Raw genomic sequence first — 20,095 nt, forward strand, 5'->3', positions numbered from 1 at the left:
TTTTTTTTTTTTTTTTTTTTTTTTTTTTTTTTTTTTTTTTTTTTTTCTTTTGATTTCTTTTTACCCTACCCTTCCAATGGTCTCAATATCCCGCACAGGAACCGACCATAGTAGCACTCAGCCTGAAGTAGAAGTCGGTTGGTCTCCCCTCGCCCCTCTCCCAAGCCTGGCCCAATCAATGTGCATGACCCTCTGAATTTCAAAAGGACTTTTTCGTCTTGATGTTTCCGCATTGAATACGGATGTGTCCTCTCACTTTAAGTGAAATATCCACCGAGTCGGTAAGTCGTTTACCAAATGGGAGGCTGTCGCTTCTGTATAATATGGATTTTACTACGAAAGCGGCTGCCCGGTTCCATCCATAATTCCTACCGCTACTCAATCGGACTTTCTAGAGGCGCGTGTACTCTTTGCCCCACTACTAACCAGCAATCCCTCTGGTTCCGCGGCACGATAGCCTACCCAGGGACTAGACTAGATAGCAGTCTAGTAGATAGCATGCACCAATATTAAAAGAGGGCGAGCTGAAGTCAGAAGAACTGAAGTCTTTTGCGAGTTGGATACACTGTATTGTATATAAGGTACTCCGTAGTATTTGCTGAAATGTTCCTGCGTCCAAATAAATTCAAGTATCGTGAAGGTCCCAAGTCTTAACAGGAGCCTTACCAAGCAAGCTGTCTGTCTGTGTGGATGGAAGTGCGGTAACTCGTCTTGTCCTACAATACTTGATCTTTACGTTCCGGTTGTTGCTTTCCGGTCTATCCATTGCTAGCTCAATAAAGAGAGTGTCTACCTTGCAGACATTGAACCAAATGAAGTAATAGCACCTAGTGTCCGTACGCGGCCGACCAAAAAAAGACAACTAAGTTCCGATGCGCGAATAGAAGCCATGGCCATCTGCCAATCGACCGTACCACCTACTCACTAAGGTGCCTGTGGGTGTCAATGCTGCCTCCCCCTTCCACTCCATGTCTATCGATTTACCATTTGGGTCATTTTTCTATTTCATCAAAGAGGTTTGCTATAAATGTAAGCATATTTATTCCCTATCCACACCACAGCTCCCCTGATCACGACAAAGCCATGCTTGTGATCGCTATCTCTGCGTACAAGAACCTTGTTTATGAACCCAGGGAAAAGAGTCCCATGGACAGAGTTTGGGTGGCGGGGAGTATGAAGGTAAGGCTCCTTCAAACTTCAGATTAGAAAGAGGAACGAAGTGAGCAGGGAAAGCGGCGGCTGAAACATGCGGTGCTTCGGAGTGGTCGGGATCGGTATTGTATTTGCCGATGTATTGGCCATGAACTTACCGATATAAGGTAGAAATTATGGCGTTTATGACAAGATCTAGTATGCTAAAGAGAAAGCAAAGCAAGTGATAGATTGGGATGATATATCTCAACACGACCGTGAGTCCTGCCTTGCCGTTTCACGACCCCCACGGGTGACGGACCAGGCACGGAAGTCGATCGCAGGCACCGCCGTGATCATCCGTCCGTCTCCATCGGACTAGTGTCGAATGCGGGCAAAAGCGTCAGCCAAAGTGGACCTGACTAAACAGTACCTTAGTGAGTCCGCCTGTTGCTTCTTTTAGCAGCGGGACACGTCAGGTGATACCACGTGACGCGGGTGCTGTCGTCACCAGATGGATGCACTTTGATTAGCATCGACCAACAACGACGAGCTTTGGGAAATGAGATGATCCATAAAACAGTCCTCGTTTCCATAATCTACTCTCTATCTGTTCGGTCCCTTTTTTTCTGCGTCCTGTCTAACCTCAAAACCTTCTTTGCATGCTTCTGCAACCCCCCTGGATCTTTGGGTCAAAAAGTCCCTCTTTTAGTTTTAACTTACGATGATTATTATTGATTGAACTGATCCGATCGATCAAGACCCTGGATTTCCCCGTACTACTAGTCACTTCTCCTACCTTCTTCGTCCGCTGCCGCATGTCGAACGCCCCTCCGAAATCGCCATGATTTTCGCATCACCTGTCCCCGTGGGGTCCAGTGTCTTTTTTACTTTGGCCCTTCTTACAATCTCTGTGCTTGTTCTATTGCTTCTGCGGCGCTTTCTCACTCTCCGCGCGACTCCGGCCTACCTTTCCATCCCCGTTTTCCTCGCACTCGCGCTTCCAGCCAGTGTAGTTCTTCTGGTTCCAATTGACCTAGCATCAAGCTCACGCGATGGTGGAGGCCCCACGGCTATCTGGCTACCCGACCGTCTAATTCTCGTCTCCTGGCGCATTGCTTACTGGTTAATCTTTGTGCTGACATGGTAGGTGATGTGCAGCACTATATGTTCGGTCGCGACCGTCACAAGTTAGGTCAATACTAACTCTCTTTGCTTTCTCTCAGGGCCATCCTTCCTTTACTCGGAGAATACATTGATTCCGGCTACCGTGACCCAAAGGGTCGCATTCAATACTCCATCCGTTCCAATGCGCGGTACCAACTGATTGTTCTGTGCTGTGCAACGGTCGGGTTGATCTACATTTCGATCCAAAATGGCTTTGAATTCACATCGATCAAGACGCTCGTGATGGCTCTTGCGTATGTTTGGGGTCTGGTTCTGGCCATCTATCTGATGGGTCACGGACTTGTTTCCATTCCCCGCACGCTCTTCCGTAACGCCAACGTCAGTGGTCGTCTGCGGAGGATCCAAGCACATGCACCGAAGCTACATGACCGATTGATGGACGCGATCAATGATCTGGAGAGCTTGGAGTCGCAGGTTGCTCAACTGCAGCGCCGCAAAACGGGCACCGCTCGCGATTTTCAGGAATGGATTGACGAATTGGCAGAGACGTCGAACCCGCCTGAACTGCGTTCCGGGCTCCTGGAAAGTGCGGATGGGCCCGGCACTATCCCTGCCGTCATTACTGAACGTTACCTTGCGGACTTGACCCGACGTCTTCAGCGCGCCCGGCATCAGAAGGCTCGCTTCGTCGACGAGTGGGATCGCTTGGTCCTATCCGCAGCAGACATGCAGGCAATCATCAATTCGTCGGCATCTAAGAAGCTCGAGTTTATTCACTCCCCTCATCGATCGTCTTGGCTCCCGAGTTCAAACTTCCTGAGTCCCTATATGCGGTACCATCTTTACGTGCATGTTGTTCCAAACGTACGACTTGGGCTAGGCGCAGTCTTCTCGGCAGCGTCCGTGTGCGTTGTCTGGTCGGAGTTGGTCAAGTCCTTGGCGCCTCGGCTATCTGTTGTGACGCTTTCGGTGGTTTCTTACCACAAGGAGCCGGCACCGGTCGAGTTTGGGCGCCAATTGATTGCCTCTGCTTGGCTGCTGTACATGTGCTCGGCAGCATTGGTGGGTGTCAACGACGCCAAAGTGTGGGGCAACCGTGCTTTGGTCCGTCGAAACACGTACGGGGAGAGCGCCTGCTGGTATGCGGGGCTAGTGGCCAGACTGACTGTTCCCATCGCCTACAATTTCCTGACCTTCTTGCCCACGTCCGTCCGGCAGAGCACCACTTTCTATAAGTTCCTTGGCCGCTTCATTGACCTTACCCCGCTCGGTAAGGGCTTTGACTACTTCTTTCCGGTCTTTATTCTGGTTCCCATCGCTGCCACTCTCTTCAACCTCTACGGTCGCGTCCAGAATATCTGCAGCTGGGGTCTACTGGAAGAAGAAGATGATGATCTGGAGAATAACCCTGGTGGCTACGGGCTAGGCGGGTGGCGGGAGGGGCGTGATCTTATCGACCGGGAGCTCAACGGCCTCGGCTCTTTGGGACTCTCGCCTCGTGGCGGTCGGTCACCTCGCCCGTCTAGTCGTCGCATCGACGATGACACGCCGGCTTTCTCCTCCTCCCGGACCGCACTCCTGGAGAATTCTCGAACGCCTCGGGCCTCCCGAGGAACACCAGCCACCACTCCTTTGATGGAAGACGACGAAGATGAAGATAACTTCTTCCAGTCCTTTGCCCACCGAGTGAGGAACACGTTTGAAACCGCCAGCAAGCCCCAGTGGCTGCAGGGGGACTCCTTCCGTCTCCCAAGATGGATGGGCAGCGAAAGCAATGAGGGTAATAGTGGACTTGCGAGGTGGTTTGGTGGTCGACCAGCACCTGGCGGAGTTCGACTGTAAGAAAAACTTGACCGGTCGGTAAATGTAACCTGAACTTGCTGCATGGCGAAGGCGTTTGCTGGTAGACACTCTTACGTGGATAATGTTTATATAGATGTACATAGTATATATAGCTAACAATGACAGTTTTTGCGTTTATCCTGGCTACTATCTATACGGAGTACTTTGTAGACTATTGCAGCCGCTTCACACCTAGCCACGGATCACTAAACAGCGTCGACCAGACCATATGTATCCAGTGGGTATACTACTAGTATTACCATCAGTGTCACAGATACCTAATCACTTCTACCTGCACCTAGCCACCTACTACTGCATTTTAAACTTATCTCGTCTCTCCCGACCACAAACGGCTGCGGGAAACCCAGATAGTTAACTTGCTAACCCACTCGTCAACAGTTAGTGTCGTGTCGATCACGCTGCAGGGGCGTCAGGTAAGCAAGCAAGCAAGCTAAGCTAAGCTAAATCTACCATGATGTCCAGCATGATACAGCAGGTAGGTACAGGTATCTATTTAGTACCTGGCACCTGCTGGTAATATAGTTAGTATGCATATGCATATCAACTTGACTTGCTTATTACTTAGAAAAGGGGGGTAGTCAAGTAAGCCTGATAGGGTATTTCATGCAATAACTATTTCTCAATATCCTCTATAAGGACTGGTTCGGGCGTAAGTGATAGATACGAAGTGATCCCTGATAATTAATAAAGTCGACATACAACTCTCCCCGAACTACGGCAATACAAAGTCTAGCTGGTTGTAACAAACTATTGTGTTACCAAGTACTACTTTATTATACTGGTATGCTACTTAGTGAGTTTCGATTTCTGGCGAGCGGGGTCCAAGTCCTCGTATTAGTTTGTAGTGGAGTCTGACATCTGCCAGACTTGGGCTTGATCTGGATCGTGTCGATCGGTTAGTAGGTAGGTAAAGTTCATTTCAGCTCCATTGTTCCCTCACGAACTATTTGCCACTCAGCACGATTTGCTGCCTATAAGGCTCCAGGGGGAAATGAATAAAGATAAGCAACTAAGCGTCTTAGTTGGGATTTTTGAGGAATGCGCTATCAGATTAGGCGGCGGGGATTTCTGCGAAAAGAATGAAACCCAATCTGATGTGCGTAGTGCATGCCACGTGCGGTCGATCAAATGAACTGGTAGCCTATGATTTCAAAGAGAGGATAAAGTAGGGTATTGTGTGTAGGTTGATTTGGTTTGGTCTGTTAGTTGTTTACTGTACTTTGATGCGGTATATCTATTCAGTGAACTTTTATTGGTATAGTATCAGAGTTGGCTGGGTGGGAAGAATATAGATTGAGTCACTGGCTTGGCAGATTATGCTTTTCCCCTGTAAGCCTTGAGGACCACATGGTGTGCTCGTGTTAGTATCCTTCATCGCGTGAGGAGAAGAAAAGGGAAGAAAAAAGCAATAAGAAAGGCACAGCAGCCTTGTCAGGAGATCAGAGTGGTAAATACAGTAGGAAGATGCCTGTCTGCCTTGAGCCAAAGTAACTAACACACACTAAGTTGACTGCGCAACTCCGATGCGGGCAGCTGCTCCACCGCAGGATTTGCGGCTGCGGCAAAAAAAATTAGGCCCTCTCCGCCTTATCTGCCTGTTCCGGAGCTAAAGTGGCCATCTTCCATGACCTCAAACACGCCTTTCCCCTGTCGTCATCCCCCTTCATTGCCTCGTGCCCTGGCCATCAATCCATGAGCCAGCTGCTCTCGCACATTTCTCTGTCCTCGCTGGGCGAGACTTGTGCTTCCTACTTAGACCACGTCACTACCAACCTTCCTCCGTCTCTGCACACTTTCCACCATCAACTCGTGGCCACGCTCTCATCAGCCAAAGACTCGACTCCCCTGCGCCTGCTTACGCCCTGGCCCGAGCTACTCGCGGACCACTCAGACAGTGCATACACCACACCCGTTGCTTACACCCTCATCGTCTGTACAATTGTCGTTCTCGTCATGTCCTGGCGCACTCCGTTCGCCAACTTCTGGCGCCGCGGTTACACCGACGTCGATAATGCCCCCCAAGTCACCGACAACGACTACAGCTACATCACACAAGATGATATCGTCGACCCACCCGCGAACTCGTATCGCAATCAATACCCAGGGGCTGGGGCTGAGGATACCGAGCCCGACACTCTTATTCTGAAACACCGCAAGGAAAAGTACGATCTGCACTTCCCGGCTTACGCTATCAACGACGGCGCCCTCAGCGTGGGTCAACTGAGACAGCGGGCAGCGGAGGCGACGCGCACCCCTGATCCGAAGCGGATCAAACTGCTCTACAAGGGGAAGTTGTTGGACAACGACTCGCTGCCGTGTCGGTCGGAGGGTCTCAAACAACAGTCGGAAGTGCTGTGTGTGGTCTCCGGGGTGGAGCCGGGGGAGAGCTCACCCAGTGACTTGTCCGAGGCGGATGTTGACAGGAATGCGGATTCCGCCCGTCAGGAGGGGTCTGGTCGCAAGAAATCGGGCAAGAACAAGAAGCGCCACGGCAAGAAGAATAAGAAGAAGCAAGCCGATGACTCAAATAGTACTCTCCCACCTCCTCCCGCCGCCGCCGAACCTCAACGCCCGTCCAACGGAGCCGGCATGCCGCCCCCGGCGCCCAGCCTGAAGCTGTTCAGCAACCCGCTCGACCAAGTGAACGCGCTCATGACGTATCTGCAGCGGGAGCTCGTCCCGCTCTGCGAGGAATACATCACGAACACACCGCCGGATGCCAAGTCGCGCGAGTTCGAGTACAAGAAGCTGACCGAGACGATTCTGGCACAGGTTCTTCTCAACGCGGATGACATCAACCCCGATGGTGTGCAGGAAATCCGTGATGCGCGCCGGGCTCTCGTCAAGGCCGCTCAGAACGCGCTCAACAGCCTGGACCAGGTGAACAGGACTTGAGGCGTCGCAGCTGGCAGCAATCATGCAAGCTTTGTTTTTTCCTGTACATGAGAGATGGGGATTATTCCATGGAAAGATGATCATAATAATACAACGAAATAGAGAACATCAACCTTTTGCTATTATATTTTCTTTGCTTTGCTTGGGTCTGTCTGTCGGGTGCCATCCTGGAATACTCACATATTCTAGAACAGACAAATCCCCTCGTGCGTCGAGACCACGACTGAGTTCATGCTTGCACATACATACGATGCGGATTTACCTATGATTTGCATGGGACGGCGTCCGGATGATAAATGAATGGGCTGGTGGTTGGGGGAGTGTGTTCCTTGCAGGATATTGATTGCGATAGTCCGTTCAAATCACTGTCTTCTACGGAGTACCTGCCACTTACATACATTACACACATGAGTACATTTGGACCACGTGTTCAAGTAGTAGTTCGAATGCGGTGAACTAAATCGTGGGGCGCAAGATACTCTCCGAGCCGACCACCACTCATACCTACCAAGTAACTACTTTGGTCAATCAAGGATATCCTAGTCCGGAGACAACTCTCAAGGTTCCGGGGATGACCTTGGTCAGACCAAACCTTGACGTGATGTTGAGCCTGTCAGCGCCCGTGGCGTAGATCAGGCTTGTCGCCACGAAGCCAAGCCAAGCACAACTGGTGAGTTTTTGAAGTTGCTGGTTGGTAATGGACGATACTGGTACCGGTCTGGTCATGGGTCAAGCAAAAGGCAAGGAGGTATGAGTGCCGGTTAGTTGTGAATTTATTTGGCTTTAAGGGTGAGGCTAACTATCAGGCAGAGTTGAACACAACACTGCCCATTTATTCATCATTGCATTTAACCCCCTAAGGATTTGAGTTAGATACCCGGTTATCCTCATCTCCGTTTGATGCGTATATTCTGTATAAAGTCATGGTTGCTTCTTATGTTCCGCGGGATTGTAAATGGCAGGGATTGGGTAGATCATACGGAGTACTAACGGTGTCGAAGTAGTAAGTACGGAGTACAGCAGTAGTGACTGGTAGCTAGTTAGTGATGAGAGATCTACTCATTTACCAGGCGGATCCTGAACTAGTGGCCTCGCTTAAAAATGCAGAATGAGAGAGATGTATCACAATCCGATCGAGAAAATAGTCTACAAGATGTGACTTTAGTACGAGGATCGGTTTCCCCTTCCCCCTTAGCCTCGGTTGGCGTTCTCGATGTCATATCGACCCGTCACTGGAAATATCATCGATTTACTCCGGACTATGGACCATATTTTTTTAGGCAGACAGGCAAACGAATAGGCAGACCTGAAGTTCAATATCGGTCTGTCCTTTAGATGAACATTTTAAGGAGTAATAATGGTATGAGAGGAATGCAATGTGAGGGCTCAGCTGCAGGGTTTGGCAAAAGTCCAGAATTAGTACGGAGTAGACAGTACATGGACGTTGACGAGGAAGGGAAAAGGCAGTTTAGACTTGGTGCAAGTTGGGAAACGATGGATCGACAGTGAGATACACTCCTTTTGTGTTTAGTCTACACGATTTAGAGGCATTTGCTGGGAATGGTTCTTTTCTTTTTCTAGTCGGCGATGGTCGGAGTGATTGGCCAGGCCAGTTCTAGGCTTGTCTGATAGTCACCGGGAAGCTAATCCTGAAGGAGATTGGGACTTTTCCCCCGTGTCTCTCTCTTTCTCTGTGTCTCCGTCTGTGTCTTGGTCTGCCTGGCTTCTCTCGACATTATCCTCTCTTTCTCTCTCTCTTCTCTCCTCTTCTCCTCTTCCCCCTCCCATCTTTTAGTCTTTCTTCTTCCCTTCCATTCGGCTTCTTCCTGGTTTGGGACCCTTGGACAGTGCACTGGTCTCTCTTCCTCGATTCTTTTACTTCCCTTCTACCCTACCGCCTCTATTGAGGGTTTTAATCCGCTTCCCAAGTGTCAGCCACGGTCCAGCCACAAGTCTTTGCAGCACTCCTTTTCCTTGCCCGGCTTCCTTCCCCTCCTCTTCCTCCTCCGCCTCCTCCTCTTTCTTCTTCTCCCAGTCGTTTGTCCTCGACTCTTCTCTACCCCTCATCCAACTTCATCATCATTCTCTCTCCTATCCATTTAACCTTCCCCTTAATTCATCTATCTCGACACTATTCCATTTTCTTCCAATCCCCCGAACGGTTCTGATTCTCGGATCCCGACATTCCTAGCCGTCTGCCAACCGCCGTCGGCCTATAATAGTGCCCAGCCCGGAGTTACGTCCACGGTACCCATCCCGCCGGTCCCTGACTGCCTCTTCCACCCCCGGGGATTACATATTGCGCTGCAATTTTAAGGCTCCGGATTCTCCACTCTCTGCCTGTTTACGATTTCCTCCTTTCGGAGCATCTCTCGTGTTCCACTTCTCCCCCCCTTTCCCACCGACTCGTGCCCATCTCCCAACCACCTTACCCCTCACATCGTACATACATACATACACTTGCTGGAGTCTCGGCTTAGGGGGTATTCGAGACAAAAGACAAACAGCACCAGCGCGGTTGGTGATTCTGGTCTGTGCGCTCTGGGATGGCCTGATCGGGGAACAAGACGGGAAGGGCAAAAAAAAAATATTTCCCTAGTGACCACTCTCTTTAATTATTCCGCAAGCACGTTCGCCGCACCACGGGTTCCAGCTGGCCTGGCCTTGACCGAAACTTAATAATTACTGTTGGAATGGCGGGGACCGCTACCGCGACTTACACGACAGATGTTTGGACGTCACCCAGCGTAGATGGGGGTCAGTGGGAGTATGCTGTCCCGATTCGACAGGATGTGAGTGTGTTACATTCCCGACATACCTTTCTGCGGTGCTCGATGCAATTGCGCCGATCGGTCTGGCCTCCGCGGACTGGCATGCTAACCTGGCTTTCGGTAGAGTACTAAGCATCGCTCAAAGTCCCGCTCCTCCCACGATTCCCACGCCAGGTCCAGGGAGCGTAATTCCAAGGGCTCTCGTAGCTCCTCCCTCTCGCGACACGCCTATGCTCACGAGCACTTGACCTCCCGGGGTCGCCCACCAGCGAGCCACAGCCGACGCGGAAGTGAAGCAGGCAGCTCACGCTCTATCTACGGACACGATGTAGCCAGTCGCAACGCCGGCAATGTGAAAGACTCGGCGGATACTCTTTATCGAAAGGGGTCGGTGAGACAAGGCGAGCGGAACGAGGGAATCGGGCTGTATATGGACGAGCTCGACCAGGACAATTGGATCCATCGCGACAAGCTGGCCAAGATTGAAAGTGAGGAGCTACAGCAGGCTGCCATTCTACTACAACGCCGGGCGGGCGAGGGCGGCAAGACGCGCGCAAAGCACCATGACTCGTATGGAACGCCTGCCACCTCCCCGCCGACCGAACAGCTGGAGCCCTGGCCCAGTCTGCACGGTGATTCCCAGCTTCGCGAACATAGCGGCTCTCCAACTTTCCCCGAAGATGGTGAAGAGCGCGACAAGTGGGACTCTCGTCGACAAGAAGAGGCCGCGGCCAATGGAGCGGCTGGCTTCTACCGCAACCCCGGACTGCGCAAAAGCTCTTCGCGGATTCCCATTCCCACGACTAGCCCTGCACCGATCTCTCCCAATCCCGAGAACGGCGGTAGGCAGCGCAACCGAGCAAACACCAACGGAGAGGACGATGCCTTGTTTTTCGGTATGCCCCGTCGGGCCAGTGAGCCGATGTCGGTGGACTCTGCCCAGAACATCACCCCAGCAGGGAGCCGGCCTGGCAGTCGGGGGAACACCCTGCAAACTGCGGCGGGTAGGAAGACAAGCAAGGGCGGTGCTACCAATCGCAAGACGTCGGCTCCTCCGACTACACGAAAGGCGACCCCGAGAAGCCGGGCACCGTCGAGCACGATGCGGGCTACCAAAGCCGCTGAAAATCGTCCCATTAACCGGCCGGAAGGCGACCCTCCATGGCTGGCGACGATGTACAAGCCCGATCCACGTCTTCCGCCTGACCAGCAGATTCTTCCCACGCATGCCCGACGCATGCAGCAGGAGCAGTGGGAGAAGGAAGGCAAGACGCCTACCACATATGATCGTGAATTTGCTCCGCTAGCCATCGGGCCGGATGGGCCAAATCCCACCGAGAAGCCGGCGCCGAAGGTAGAGGAGCCGGAGCCGATCGAACAGAACGAAAAGGAGAAGGAGAAGGAAGAAGCGCCAGAGCCGGAGAAGAGCGCGAACTTGGAGACCCCGTCCAAGGAGTCCGGACGGCCGAACTCGGGCACCGGCTACAGCACGATGCCGCGGGTACAGGAGCCACCACAGGCGGCACTGCAGCCGAAATGGAGCCCGCCAGTCGTGACTGCGCAGGAACCGCCGCCGAAGGAGAAAGGCTGCGGATGCTGCATTGTGATGTAGGGGTGGAGGACGCATTCGTTTTTGAGTGGCATATGTCCGTCATTTAAGATACCTATTTTCCTGCATTGTGGATTTGTTTTTTCAGCGAGTTGGGTGGTGTTTGATCTGACTAGGATTTTAATAGCTATCCACCTTTTTATCTTCTTGTCATTCCTTGGAGAGAGATGTTACTATCTTTTGATTCCCTATTTGCTGCTGTGGATTTCAGTTGTTTGTGCAACTTGCATTGAGCGGTCATTACGACATCACGCGTCTTTCCTTGAACATGCATTGTTTTCTTTTTCTTTGTGCATACCGTTATAGACAAACAGTTGACAACAAGTATAGTTCAGATTCCAGCTTCCAGTATACAGCATCGTAACTAGTTGCAGTTCTAGAAACCCCCATTAATAAGCCATCACCTTCCCCCCTCATTACATAATCCGCCTAGCGCACGTTGCGTAATCCGAGCATCGGCTCTCCTCATTCCATCATCCATTCATTTAATTTACTTTCCATCCTATCTGATCCATTCCATCATCCCGCGAAACCTTGATCCGATTCCCCCAAATCATTATAAATACCCCTCCCCACCTTTCCCCCTCTCTGCTTTCTTTTTAGATAGACTACCCGTCAATACCGCCACCATTTCCTCCATCTTCACTCGTCTCTTCGGCTCTTTTGCCGCTCCTAATCCCACCATGTCTGCCGCTGCTAAGACTAAGGCCCAGACCTTGATTAATGAGAATGGCGTTGGTATGATCCCCCCTCTCCTCTCCCCCGCTTTGCAGCATTTAACATATATCATGTCTTATTGTACCCCAATATACATATATAAGAACTCAGGCTAATATGATGGAATTGAATGAATGCAGTCGTCTTCTCCAAGTCCTACTGCCCTTACTGCACCGCTAGCAAGAACTTGCTGAATGAGCTCGGCGCGAAGTACACTACTCTGGAGTTGGATCAGCTGCGTATGTCTCCCCCTTTCCCCCCTCTCCCTACCATCATTATCGGCTGTTGGGATTCATGCTGATATCTGTGGTGGTATCTAGCCGACGGAGCCGACCTCCAGGACGCTCTTCAGGAAATCTCCCAGCAGCGCACCGTCCCCAACATCTTCATCAAGCAGCAGCACATTGGTGGAAACTCGGACTTGCAGAGCAAGAAGAAGGAGGAGTTGAAGGGATTGTTGACTGAGGCGGGTGCTTTGTAGATGGAAATATTATCTTTATGTTTGCGAAGCTAAGAATTAGTGAATGGGGAGTAATGATAGATTGATGGATGGATGCTATTCAGCTTCAAATCAGATCAGATCAGATCAGATCATATATAATACATACACAAACATACACAAATATTATGGAAGGAAGAAAGTAGAGAGGTTACACAGTCCCAACCGGCCTCTCCACCACCCCCATAATTCCATCCACAACACTCCGTCTCGCTCCCTCACTCGACACATTCTTCCCCGCCAAATAATTCAACCACACCAACCGACTAATCCTCTCATCCTTGACCCGTCCCAAATACCGATCCGGCAGCACTCCTCCCTCCTTTCCTCCTCCTCCACCCTGCACCAACACATCCAACTGTCCCTTGGCTCCCCTCGCCAACACCAACACCTGTCCCTTGGGCACACTCTTCCTCTGCCCACCTCCAAACAGACCCTTGAACTCGCCCATCGCCTGTCCAAACTCCTCTCCTTCAAACTCACCACCGCCCTCCTTATTGTTATACTTCTGCGCCCGTCCCGTAATCCCCCTCACCCATCCATCCCTCAAATGCAAGAAATCTGTATTCCGCGTGGGCACGACCCGGAATGCCGTCCTCAACCCATCCTTCCTGAGCAACATATCCCACGCCTGTTCCCCCTTCTCCGCATCCAACAACAACTCCCTCAACTTCTCCTGCTCCGTCGACACCAACGACGTCGCCGCCGTAGCTCCCACCTCATTATCAATCACCGACTCCGTCCCTTTACCCGGCGGATGCACCGCCGTGCGCACCAGTCGCGATTGCAGCTCCGCCAGATCAGACGCCGCAACATACAGCCCCACAACGTAGACCTGGAAATTGAGGAATGACACCGTGCGAATACCCAATCCGAGTAGGTGGTATTCCTCCCCTCCTTCTTCCCCAGAACCACTCTGGCTAGGCAGATCCGTCCCAGAAGCCACAGGAGGCGTCTCACTCTCCAGCCACTTGGGCAGATGAATCACAGCCGGGAAATGCGGGATCGAGCTCGTTCCCGTCTCCACTTGGTCCGTTGTGCCGTCGGCGGTTTTGATGTGTGTTAGGGTGGGTTTTGTAGGGAAGCCTGTCGCCGGGCCGTCGAGTTTGGTACTGTTGCTGGTGCTGGTGCTGTTTTCGATGTCCACGCCATCGGTGGTAGTGGCGGTTTGTTCCAGACCGAACACGTCCGATTTGATCACGCCGTACATGCCAATTGCGCAGACTACCATCCCTGACGCGGAGATGTACATCGAGCGTTTGGTCCGCGCGAGGTCTTGTTCGCGGCTGCGGGTTGGGCGGGCGCTGCGGAGGGGGTTGCTGCTGCTGCTAGCAGTGGTGGTAGTGCTGGAGCGGAGGGTGCGGGTTGTGCTGTAGAGGCGGGTTTTGGGGGTGTTGGTGGAGGCGTGGAAGTGCTGGGCGCAGGTGCGCCATTGGGCGCGGGCGGCGCGGAGGGGGAGAGGGGGTATCGGTGGCATTTTGGATTGTGTTGTGGTGGACTGAATTGGTTGGGTTGGAGATGGAAGTAAAGTCTGGAGTTAGTATGGGGATGCCGTGATGGAAGTGAGCGGATCGGGTGATCGGGGATAGTGCCACGTGATTAGAACTACCCTGATTGGACGGTTCGTCTAGTATAGGTCTTAGGTGGGATGGGAGGCGAATGAGAGTGGTATACTATTTACTATTCTGGTAGGTAATGATATAATCTTCTGTAATCTGCTACTGCACCTTCACCTCGTACGTTCCTCCCCCGCTGACCGTCACTGTCGCCGTCGAGTTGGTATACCGCACCCCCCGGGTGATCTCCGTCCCGTTGATCTGGATAGACGGCTTCGCGGCGCCGACGAATGGCAGCGTGAGGTTCCCCTGGGTCCCATGCGGAACCGTAAAGTCGAGCGTGTACCCTTTGGATGTCTTTGACCACCCAGCCTGGAACTTTCCGAGGGACGTCGTGAATCCACCTTCGGCGGACTGCAGATCGACAAACTGCGGGGCAATGCGCCAGGTCGCCCCCAGTGGGGATGTGACACTGAGTCCCACGATGTAGTTCGTCAGCGCCGACGTCGGTCCCGACGACCAACCGTGCGAGTGTGACACATATGCCGTGTCATAGTAGTACCCGCGGTCGAAGCGGTAGCCGAACGAGCCGTCCTGCAGATAGCCTTCGATGACCGTGCTCTGTGTGCCGTTCGCGTTGTTGTAGTACCATCCCCAGCTGCGGCGAATGAGCTCCAGTGCTCGTTGTGGCTGTCCCACCGTCAGGTGGCCCTGGATCTCGAACGATGAGATGAACGGAGAGATGTTCTCTGGCAGTTCGGGCGCCACGGCTCCAATCGGGGTCCAGTTGTCCGTTAGTCTTTCAGAGATACTGGCGGCCCGGTCCGCATCCACGACTCCGAACAGCAGGGCCACGCTGTTTGCGTCCTGGGGGTGGAGGGTGGTGTCGGTGGCGTTGTCTTTGAATGCACCGTATGATTCATCCCAGCAGTATTCGTTGATGGCTTGACGCAGCTTCTCGGCCCGGCTGGTCCAGGTGCTGGACAGATTACCTGAATCTCCGGCCCAGGTGGCGAGCTCCGCGCCTGTGTTGAGGGTGTGGTACAAACTGAGATCGTTAGAAGAGCACGTATGCTGAATAGGGCATTACTCACATCATTTGTGCCTCGGAGTTGTTGTATCCCTGCTGCCATCTAGCCCAGTCGCGCGTGCCCGTGACGTTCAGCAAGCCGCTTGGGTAAGTCACCTTGCCATAGATGTAGTCCATGGCCTTCTGGTACCCCTCCCAGTTTTGCTTGAGAAAGTCGCTGTCATTGGTGTACAGGATATAGTTGTAGGTTCCCACCATCGTCCACATGTGGTATGTATCCGAGTCTTTCTGGCTCAGCGGTGGGCCAGATTCGTCAAATGCACCTGTAGAAGTGTCCTGCATAGCGTTAGTATCTGAACAACAGTGCAATCATACTAATGTAATCTCATACCTGAGTGTCATACATAACCTGCAGCGCATTCTTAACACTGTCCAAATTGCCCAAACTCACAAACGCCGAAGGGACAGCAATTCCCATATCACCAGGCCATACCGCACGGTCACGCTTAGCTCCGTCGACAATGATCGTATCACCAGGTCCGAGGGTGCAGTTGTTCGCCCAGCCTACGGCCATCGCTGGGATTTGACGCCCCGTGTCGGTCGGCACCTCGTTCGTCTGCAAAGTGTAGGCACCAGTGTACCAGATCTTGTTGAGCAAGTCATCACTTGAATGGAAGTACCCTTGGTAGGCCTTCAAGTTGGACCAGGTAGGCTGAAATCCGATCTCTAAGCTCACATCCTCGATGTGAATGGTGGCATTGGTGCTAGTGATCAGGAAGAGAGTCAGGTAGCGAAATCCACCCCGCAAGCTCTTATCCGGCATCACATAGTAGTGGCTTCCGGCCTCGGTGAAATTGCCGTAGAGCGCACCATCGGGACCTTTGAAGCCTCCATTTGACGAGTCCGACCACTCGCCAATATAGTTTTTCGCTTCGGTGAAGGCCACTCCCAGTGCGCCGCTGCCCGTGGAGCTGAAGTTTACAGAGACAATGCCGCCAACTTCTTTCCCGAAGTCATAGACCACCAATGACCCGTTCCCTTGAAGCGCAAATGGGGCATAGTCTGTCGTCTTATTCGGTTGCGTAATGAGAAAGAGCTTTTCAGGGTTCAAGGTTCTCGACGACGGTGCGAAGATATTCTCCTCCCATGGTCCGGAGAATGCGCTCTCGGTCGGACCAGAGCAAGTGGTGTTGCGCCAGCAGCTTTGTGCAACTGAGAGAGGGAGTAGAGCGAGCACGCCAGACAAAAACTTGTGCCAGCGCATGGTTGCTGTCTTGTCGGTTCCACACACTGCAGCACCAATTACCACACGGAGCAATATCCATCCTCCATCAAACCCACAGGCCCATATAAATGTTTCGGCTCGAGATAATGTTCCTCCGGGCTTTTGCCCAGAAAGCGAGGAGGGGTCGCTAGCTTCGAGGAATTAATATCGCTGACATGCTCGTGCGGGACGGATCGATTGGCTTAACGGGCAGTCTGGGGTAAATCAGTCAAGTCAGTTCTCGGCTGAATGGCAGATTGAATCAATCAAAATATAAGCGAACAGGCAAGCTTTCTCACACGTTCAGGGGTGCGGCGTTGGTTGGCTGCGCAGCAATAGGCTAGTAGGTATGCCGGCGTCATTGGTGGAATATCCTACATAGAGCCCGTCGATCGTGCATAAAGGCGTCATTCAGACGCCTGTGCGTGATGCTCTCCCCGGGTTTTCTCCACACAGGGAAACTGGCGATATTACTTGGAATTGGAGTTCGGTAGAAGTAGCACCGAAGTCTGGTCCGATCGTCAATCACCTCTAGTGGAAGCCCCGGTCAGCATTCAATAAAGGAACCCAATGCTCCCAGAAACGTACAACGCGCGCCACCCGCTTTCATGATGCAACTAACAGCTTCGGTTTCGCTCCTGCTCCTGGGGCTGGCCTCCGTTAGCCATGCTGGCAACGTGGAAAACAACCACAATGTCTGCACCGTCCGAGCAAACGGGGGCCACCGAGATGACGTCCCTAATATCCTGGCGGCGTTCGAAGAGTGTGGCAATGGAGGTACTATTATTTTCCCTGAGGACCAATCGTACTGGATTGCGACGAAATTGCATCCCACATTGAAGGACGTTGCAATCGAATGGCGAGGGAAGTGGACAGTAAGACTCGCTCACCTCTGTTTAGTATTCATCTCGTGACTTGTGAAACGCTGATTCGGTGCAGTTTTCCGACAACCTCACCTACTGGCGTAACAACTCCTACCCCGTTGCGTTCCAAAACCACCATGCTGGTTTTATAATCAGCGGTGACAACATCACCATCAATGGCTATGGGACCGGCGGTATCGACGGCAATGGCAATACTTGGTACACGGCTGAGAAGGGCGACACGCAGCCGGGACGTCCCATGCCGTTTGTCTTCTGGAACGTGTCTGAGGTGATTGTTGACAGCTTTTACGTCAAGGATCCCCCCTTATGGAGTATCAACATCATGAACGGGACTAATATGCGCTTCAATAATATCTACTGCAATGCCACGGCTGTGGATGCCCCGTGGGGCGATAACTGGGTGCAGAATACGGATGGGTTCGGTATGATTTTCTCTGCCCTTCCTTATAGGTTGGATTTGATGTTGACTAGAATCTTGTATCCAGATACCATGGACGCTACCAACATCCAGCTCACCAACTTCGTCTACCAAGGCGGTGATGATTGCATCGCTATCAAGCCCCGCTCCTATAACATCGACATCCAGAACGTCACCTGCCGAGGAGGCAACGGCATCGCCATTGGCAGCTTGGGTCAATACCTGGAAGATAGCAGCGTGGCTAACATTCGAGTGGACAAGGTCAATGTACGTCCCAGACTTTCACGGGCCTTATCTTCCAAAAGTCATCAGTACTAACAAGCAGTAACCCAGATCATTCGTTACAACGAAGACATGCACAACAGCGCCTACCTCAAAACCTGGGTCGGAGCCCTCGTCCCCCAGAGTTCCTACGAAAGTGCCGGTGTGCCTCGCGGTGATGGCTGGGGCAGCATCCGTAACGTCCTGTTTTCAAACTTCAATGTACAAGGCGCGAGTGCTGGCCCTTCCATCAGCCAAGATAGTGGAGACAACGGCTCCTATGCGGGTACAAGCAAGATGTCAATTTCAAATGTTGCATTTGTCAATTTCACGGGATGGGTGGATACTACGAAGTCTGTGGTCTCGACGGTCTCGTGCTCAGAGGTACATCCGTGCTACAATATTGACTATGAAAATGTGGTGCTGTATCCAGGGAAGAATGCCACGACGGCTGGGACAGGGTCATGTAAATATACGGCAGACGGAGGAGTGCATGGGCTGAGTGGGTGCTGATTGATATGAACGCGAGGGAGCGACTTGGTTGGTTTGTGTATATACGACTGGATATGAGAAGGATCAAGGGAAGGCAGGATTATTCTGTGGGCAGTATCATAGTCATAAGGGCTGCGCGAAGAAGTGTAATCAGCAGCCTAGCAAAGAAGGCCCTCCGTAGCTTGACATCAAATGCAGGGTTTGCACTAGCATCCAAGCTCAGACACACCATAACGCGACTATTGTCGCTTGGCTGCGATGTCAGTCACCATCCTGGCCCCTCATCAATTCGGGTGGGTTGATCAACGGTTGATCCTATCAATCATTCAAATCCTTGTGTCAGTCACTGCACTTGCCACAGGGTAAAGAGCCGCAGACATGGTGACTATGGTAGATGCCGACAGACGGATTTCGCCCATGGGAACTCCCGTCCTTGACGGTGGGTTGCTTCGAAGGAAGAGCTGCCATTGGAATGACCCCTGATAATCCTGGTGGACTACGCATTGCCAAGGTGGGATGGAGGGGTTCTTGTACGACCTTCAATCAGGCATCAGACTGGCCGTGATGAATGATTCGTGAGCTTGGATAGGTGAAGCAAATCTGCCTGGTGGGAGTGACAGTCGCGTACGTCACTGAGTAGGACAGGCCTCATTCCCAGCTAGTTGAAGCTGATTCAATGGCCGTTGGGGCTTCTGCGGACGATGCCTGCACTGTCCTCCTTCACACGCTGGCATCTTCCGAGTGACTGGGTTTGAGGAGCCAAAAATGAAGGGAGATTCTCTGGTATAAATAGCTGCCCATCTCTCCCTCTCCTCCTTCCACTTTTTCCCTCCCAGTGTGCCATCTTCCGCTTCAGCATCTTCCATGATGCCCTTTCATCGTTTCTCCTAAGATTCCATCTCTTTCTCTATCATGATGGCACTCTTTTTCTCCTAAGTTATATACTCTTGCTTTTCCTATATAGAAATACCTCGGCTACATCGAGTTCGATACTCTGTTGATGACCATCGACCGTCTTCATCAAGCCCTAGCTAATAGGACGCAATATCATATTTATAATTGATGTTGATCCATGTATAACAAGGATTCAGCAATCGAGGTGGTGATGAGCTGGGCCTGCCCGTCTCCGAATCACTCATGACGTTCCCAATGCATGACACGAAAACGAAAGGACTCGGCACGTACAGCAAGATCATCTACCAGAGCAATATAATCAATATATAATCCACGCCGCATACATTATATATACGCAGTCTCAGCAATCGGATCCACTGGTCGGTGGAGAAATCAAAATTCAACTTTGACAAGTCGGTGTAGGTTTCATACCAGCCCACCGATTATTGCTGCACTTGGGTCTAGCCATTGTTTGTACTAGGCGCAATTCATTCCAGTACAATGTCTTGAACCAAAAGCTTGTTCCAAGGACTTGCCAGTTCAAGACCTTGTTTATCGTGCCATGGGGCGATGACCCAGACGCAGACCTTGTCAACTTTGTACGGCCAAATTACTTGCTCGCAGAAGCAATATACTGTACAATGTTGGGAGCATACGCACCGAAATGTCCCAAGCACGGACAT

General features: G+C 51.9%; 6 protein-coding genes across 6 annotated transcripts; 4 read left to right on the forward strand and 2 right to left on the reverse strand.

Annotated features, from left to right (window-relative positions):
- Positions 1–1,975: 1,975 nt before the first annotated feature.
- ASPBRDRAFT_56407 (uncharacterized protein) lies at positions 1,976–7,017 on the forward strand (the record flags this gene model as incomplete). Its single annotated transcript, XM_067627559.1, has 3 exons — positions 1,976–2,277; positions 2,358–4,097; positions 5,820–7,017. The coding sequence occupies 3 exons, from the start codon at positions 1,976–1,978 to the stop codon at positions 7,015–7,017; spliced, it is 3,240 nt and encodes a 1,079-aa protein (XP_067477877.1).
- Positions 7,018–9,595: 2,578 nt separating this feature from the next.
- ASPBRDRAFT_66711 (uncharacterized protein) lies at positions 9,596–11,753 on the forward strand. Its single transcript, XM_067628775.1, has 2 exons — positions 9,596–9,809; positions 9,913–11,753. The coding sequence occupies exons 1-2, from the start codon at positions 9,711–9,713 to the stop codon at positions 11,398–11,400; spliced, it is 1,587 nt and encodes a 528-aa protein (XP_067477878.1). The 5' UTR covers positions 9,596–9,710; the 3' UTR covers positions 11,401–11,753.
- A 327-nt stretch (positions 11,754–12,080) lies between these two features.
- ASPBRDRAFT_197332 (glutaredoxin) lies at positions 12,081–12,595 on the forward strand (the record flags this gene model as incomplete). The annotated part of the gene is made up of 3 exons (XM_067621083.1): positions 12,081–12,135; positions 12,255–12,353; positions 12,435–12,595. 3 exons carry the CDS (start codon positions 12,081–12,083, stop codon positions 12,593–12,595), a joined length of 315 nt encoding a protein of 104 aa, XP_067477879.1.
- Positions 12,274–14,214, reverse strand: ASPBRDRAFT_44862 (chalcone isomerase domain-containing protein). Its single transcript, XM_067625282.1, has 2 exons — positions 12,435–14,214; positions 12,274–12,353 (listed from the first exon to the last, which is right to left on the reverse strand). Exon 1 carries the CDS (start codon positions 14,088–14,090, stop codon positions 12,765–12,767), a length of 1,326 nt encoding a protein of 441 aa, XP_067477880.1. The 5' UTR covers positions 14,091–14,214; the 3' UTR covers positions 12,274–12,353; positions 12,435–12,764.
- A 65-nt stretch (positions 14,215–14,279) lies between these two features.
- On the reverse strand, positions 14,280–16,852 carry ASPBRDRAFT_44863 (putative alpha-L-rhamnosidase B). The gene is made up of 3 exons (XM_067625283.1): positions 15,591–16,852; positions 15,264–15,535; positions 14,280–15,217 (listed from the first exon to the last, which is right to left on the reverse strand). The coding sequence occupies exons 1-3, from the start codon at positions 16,461–16,463 to the stop codon at positions 14,332–14,334; spliced, it is 2,031 nt and encodes a 676-aa protein (XP_067477881.1). The 5' UTR covers positions 16,464–16,852; the 3' UTR covers positions 14,280–14,331.
- A 50-nt stretch (positions 16,853–16,902) lies between these two features.
- Positions 16,903–18,735, forward strand: ASPBRDRAFT_44865 (putative extracellular exo-polygalacturonase). Its single transcript, XM_067625284.1, has 4 exons — positions 16,903–17,338; positions 17,403–17,769; positions 17,833–18,032; positions 18,099–18,735. The coding sequence occupies exons 1-4, from the start codon at positions 17,075–17,077 to the stop codon at positions 18,537–18,539; spliced, it is 1,272 nt and encodes a 423-aa protein (XP_067477882.1). The 5' UTR covers positions 16,903–17,074; the 3' UTR covers positions 18,540–18,735.
- The last annotated feature ends 1,360 nt before the right edge of the window (positions 18,736–20,095 follow it).

Source organism: Aspergillus brasiliensis (assembly GCF_001889945.1).
Source record: "Aspergillus brasiliensis CBS 101740 unplaced genomic scaffold ASPBRscaffold_8, whole genome shotgun sequence".
NCBI classification, from domain to species: Eukaryota; Fungi; Ascomycota; class Eurotiomycetes; order Eurotiales; family Aspergillaceae; genus Aspergillus; species Aspergillus brasiliensis.

What these genes read in the sequence shown, in the direction of transcription:
- ASPBRDRAFT_44865 (XM_067625284.1), top strand. Translation starts at nt 17,075, where the DNA reads ATGCAACTAACAGCTTCGGTTTCGCTCCTGCTCCTGGGGCTGGCCTCC. An exon ending in AATGGCGAGGGAAGTGGACA is followed by an intron (nt 17,339 to 17,402) that starts GTAAGACTCGCT and finishes GATTCGGTGCAG; the next exon opens with TTTTCCGACAACCTCACCTA. An exon ending in TTCGAGTGGACAAGGTCAAT is followed by an intron (nt 18,033 to 18,098) that starts GTACGTCCCAGA and finishes GCAGTAACCCAG; the next exon opens with ATCATTCGTTACAACGAAGA.
- ASPBRDRAFT_44862 (XM_067625282.1), bottom strand. Translation starts at nt 14,090, where the DNA reads ATGCCACCGATACCCCCTCTCCCCCTCCGCGCCGCCCGCGCCCAATGG.
- ASPBRDRAFT_44863 (XM_067625283.1), bottom strand. Translation starts at nt 16,463, where the DNA reads ATGCGCTGGCACAAGTTTTTGTCTGGCGTGCTCGCTCTACTCCCTCTC. An exon ending in AGGTTATGTATGACACTCAG is followed by an intron (nt 15,536 to 15,590) that starts GTATGAGATTAC and finishes AACGCTATGCAG; the next exon opens with GACACTTCTACAGGTGCATT. An exon ending in AACTCCGAGGCACAAATGAT is followed by an intron (nt 15,218 to 15,263) that starts GTGAGTAATGCC and finishes TAACGATCTCAG; the next exon opens with TTTGTACCACACCCTCAACA.
- ASPBRDRAFT_66711 (XM_067628775.1), top strand. Translation starts at nt 9,711, where the DNA reads ATGGCGGGGACCGCTACCGCGACTTACACGACAGATGTTTGGACGTCA. An exon ending in CTGTCCCGATTCGACAGGAT is followed by an intron (nt 9,810 to 9,912) that starts GTGAGTGTGTTA and finishes GGCTTTCGGTAG; the next exon opens with AGTACTAAGCATCGCTCAAA.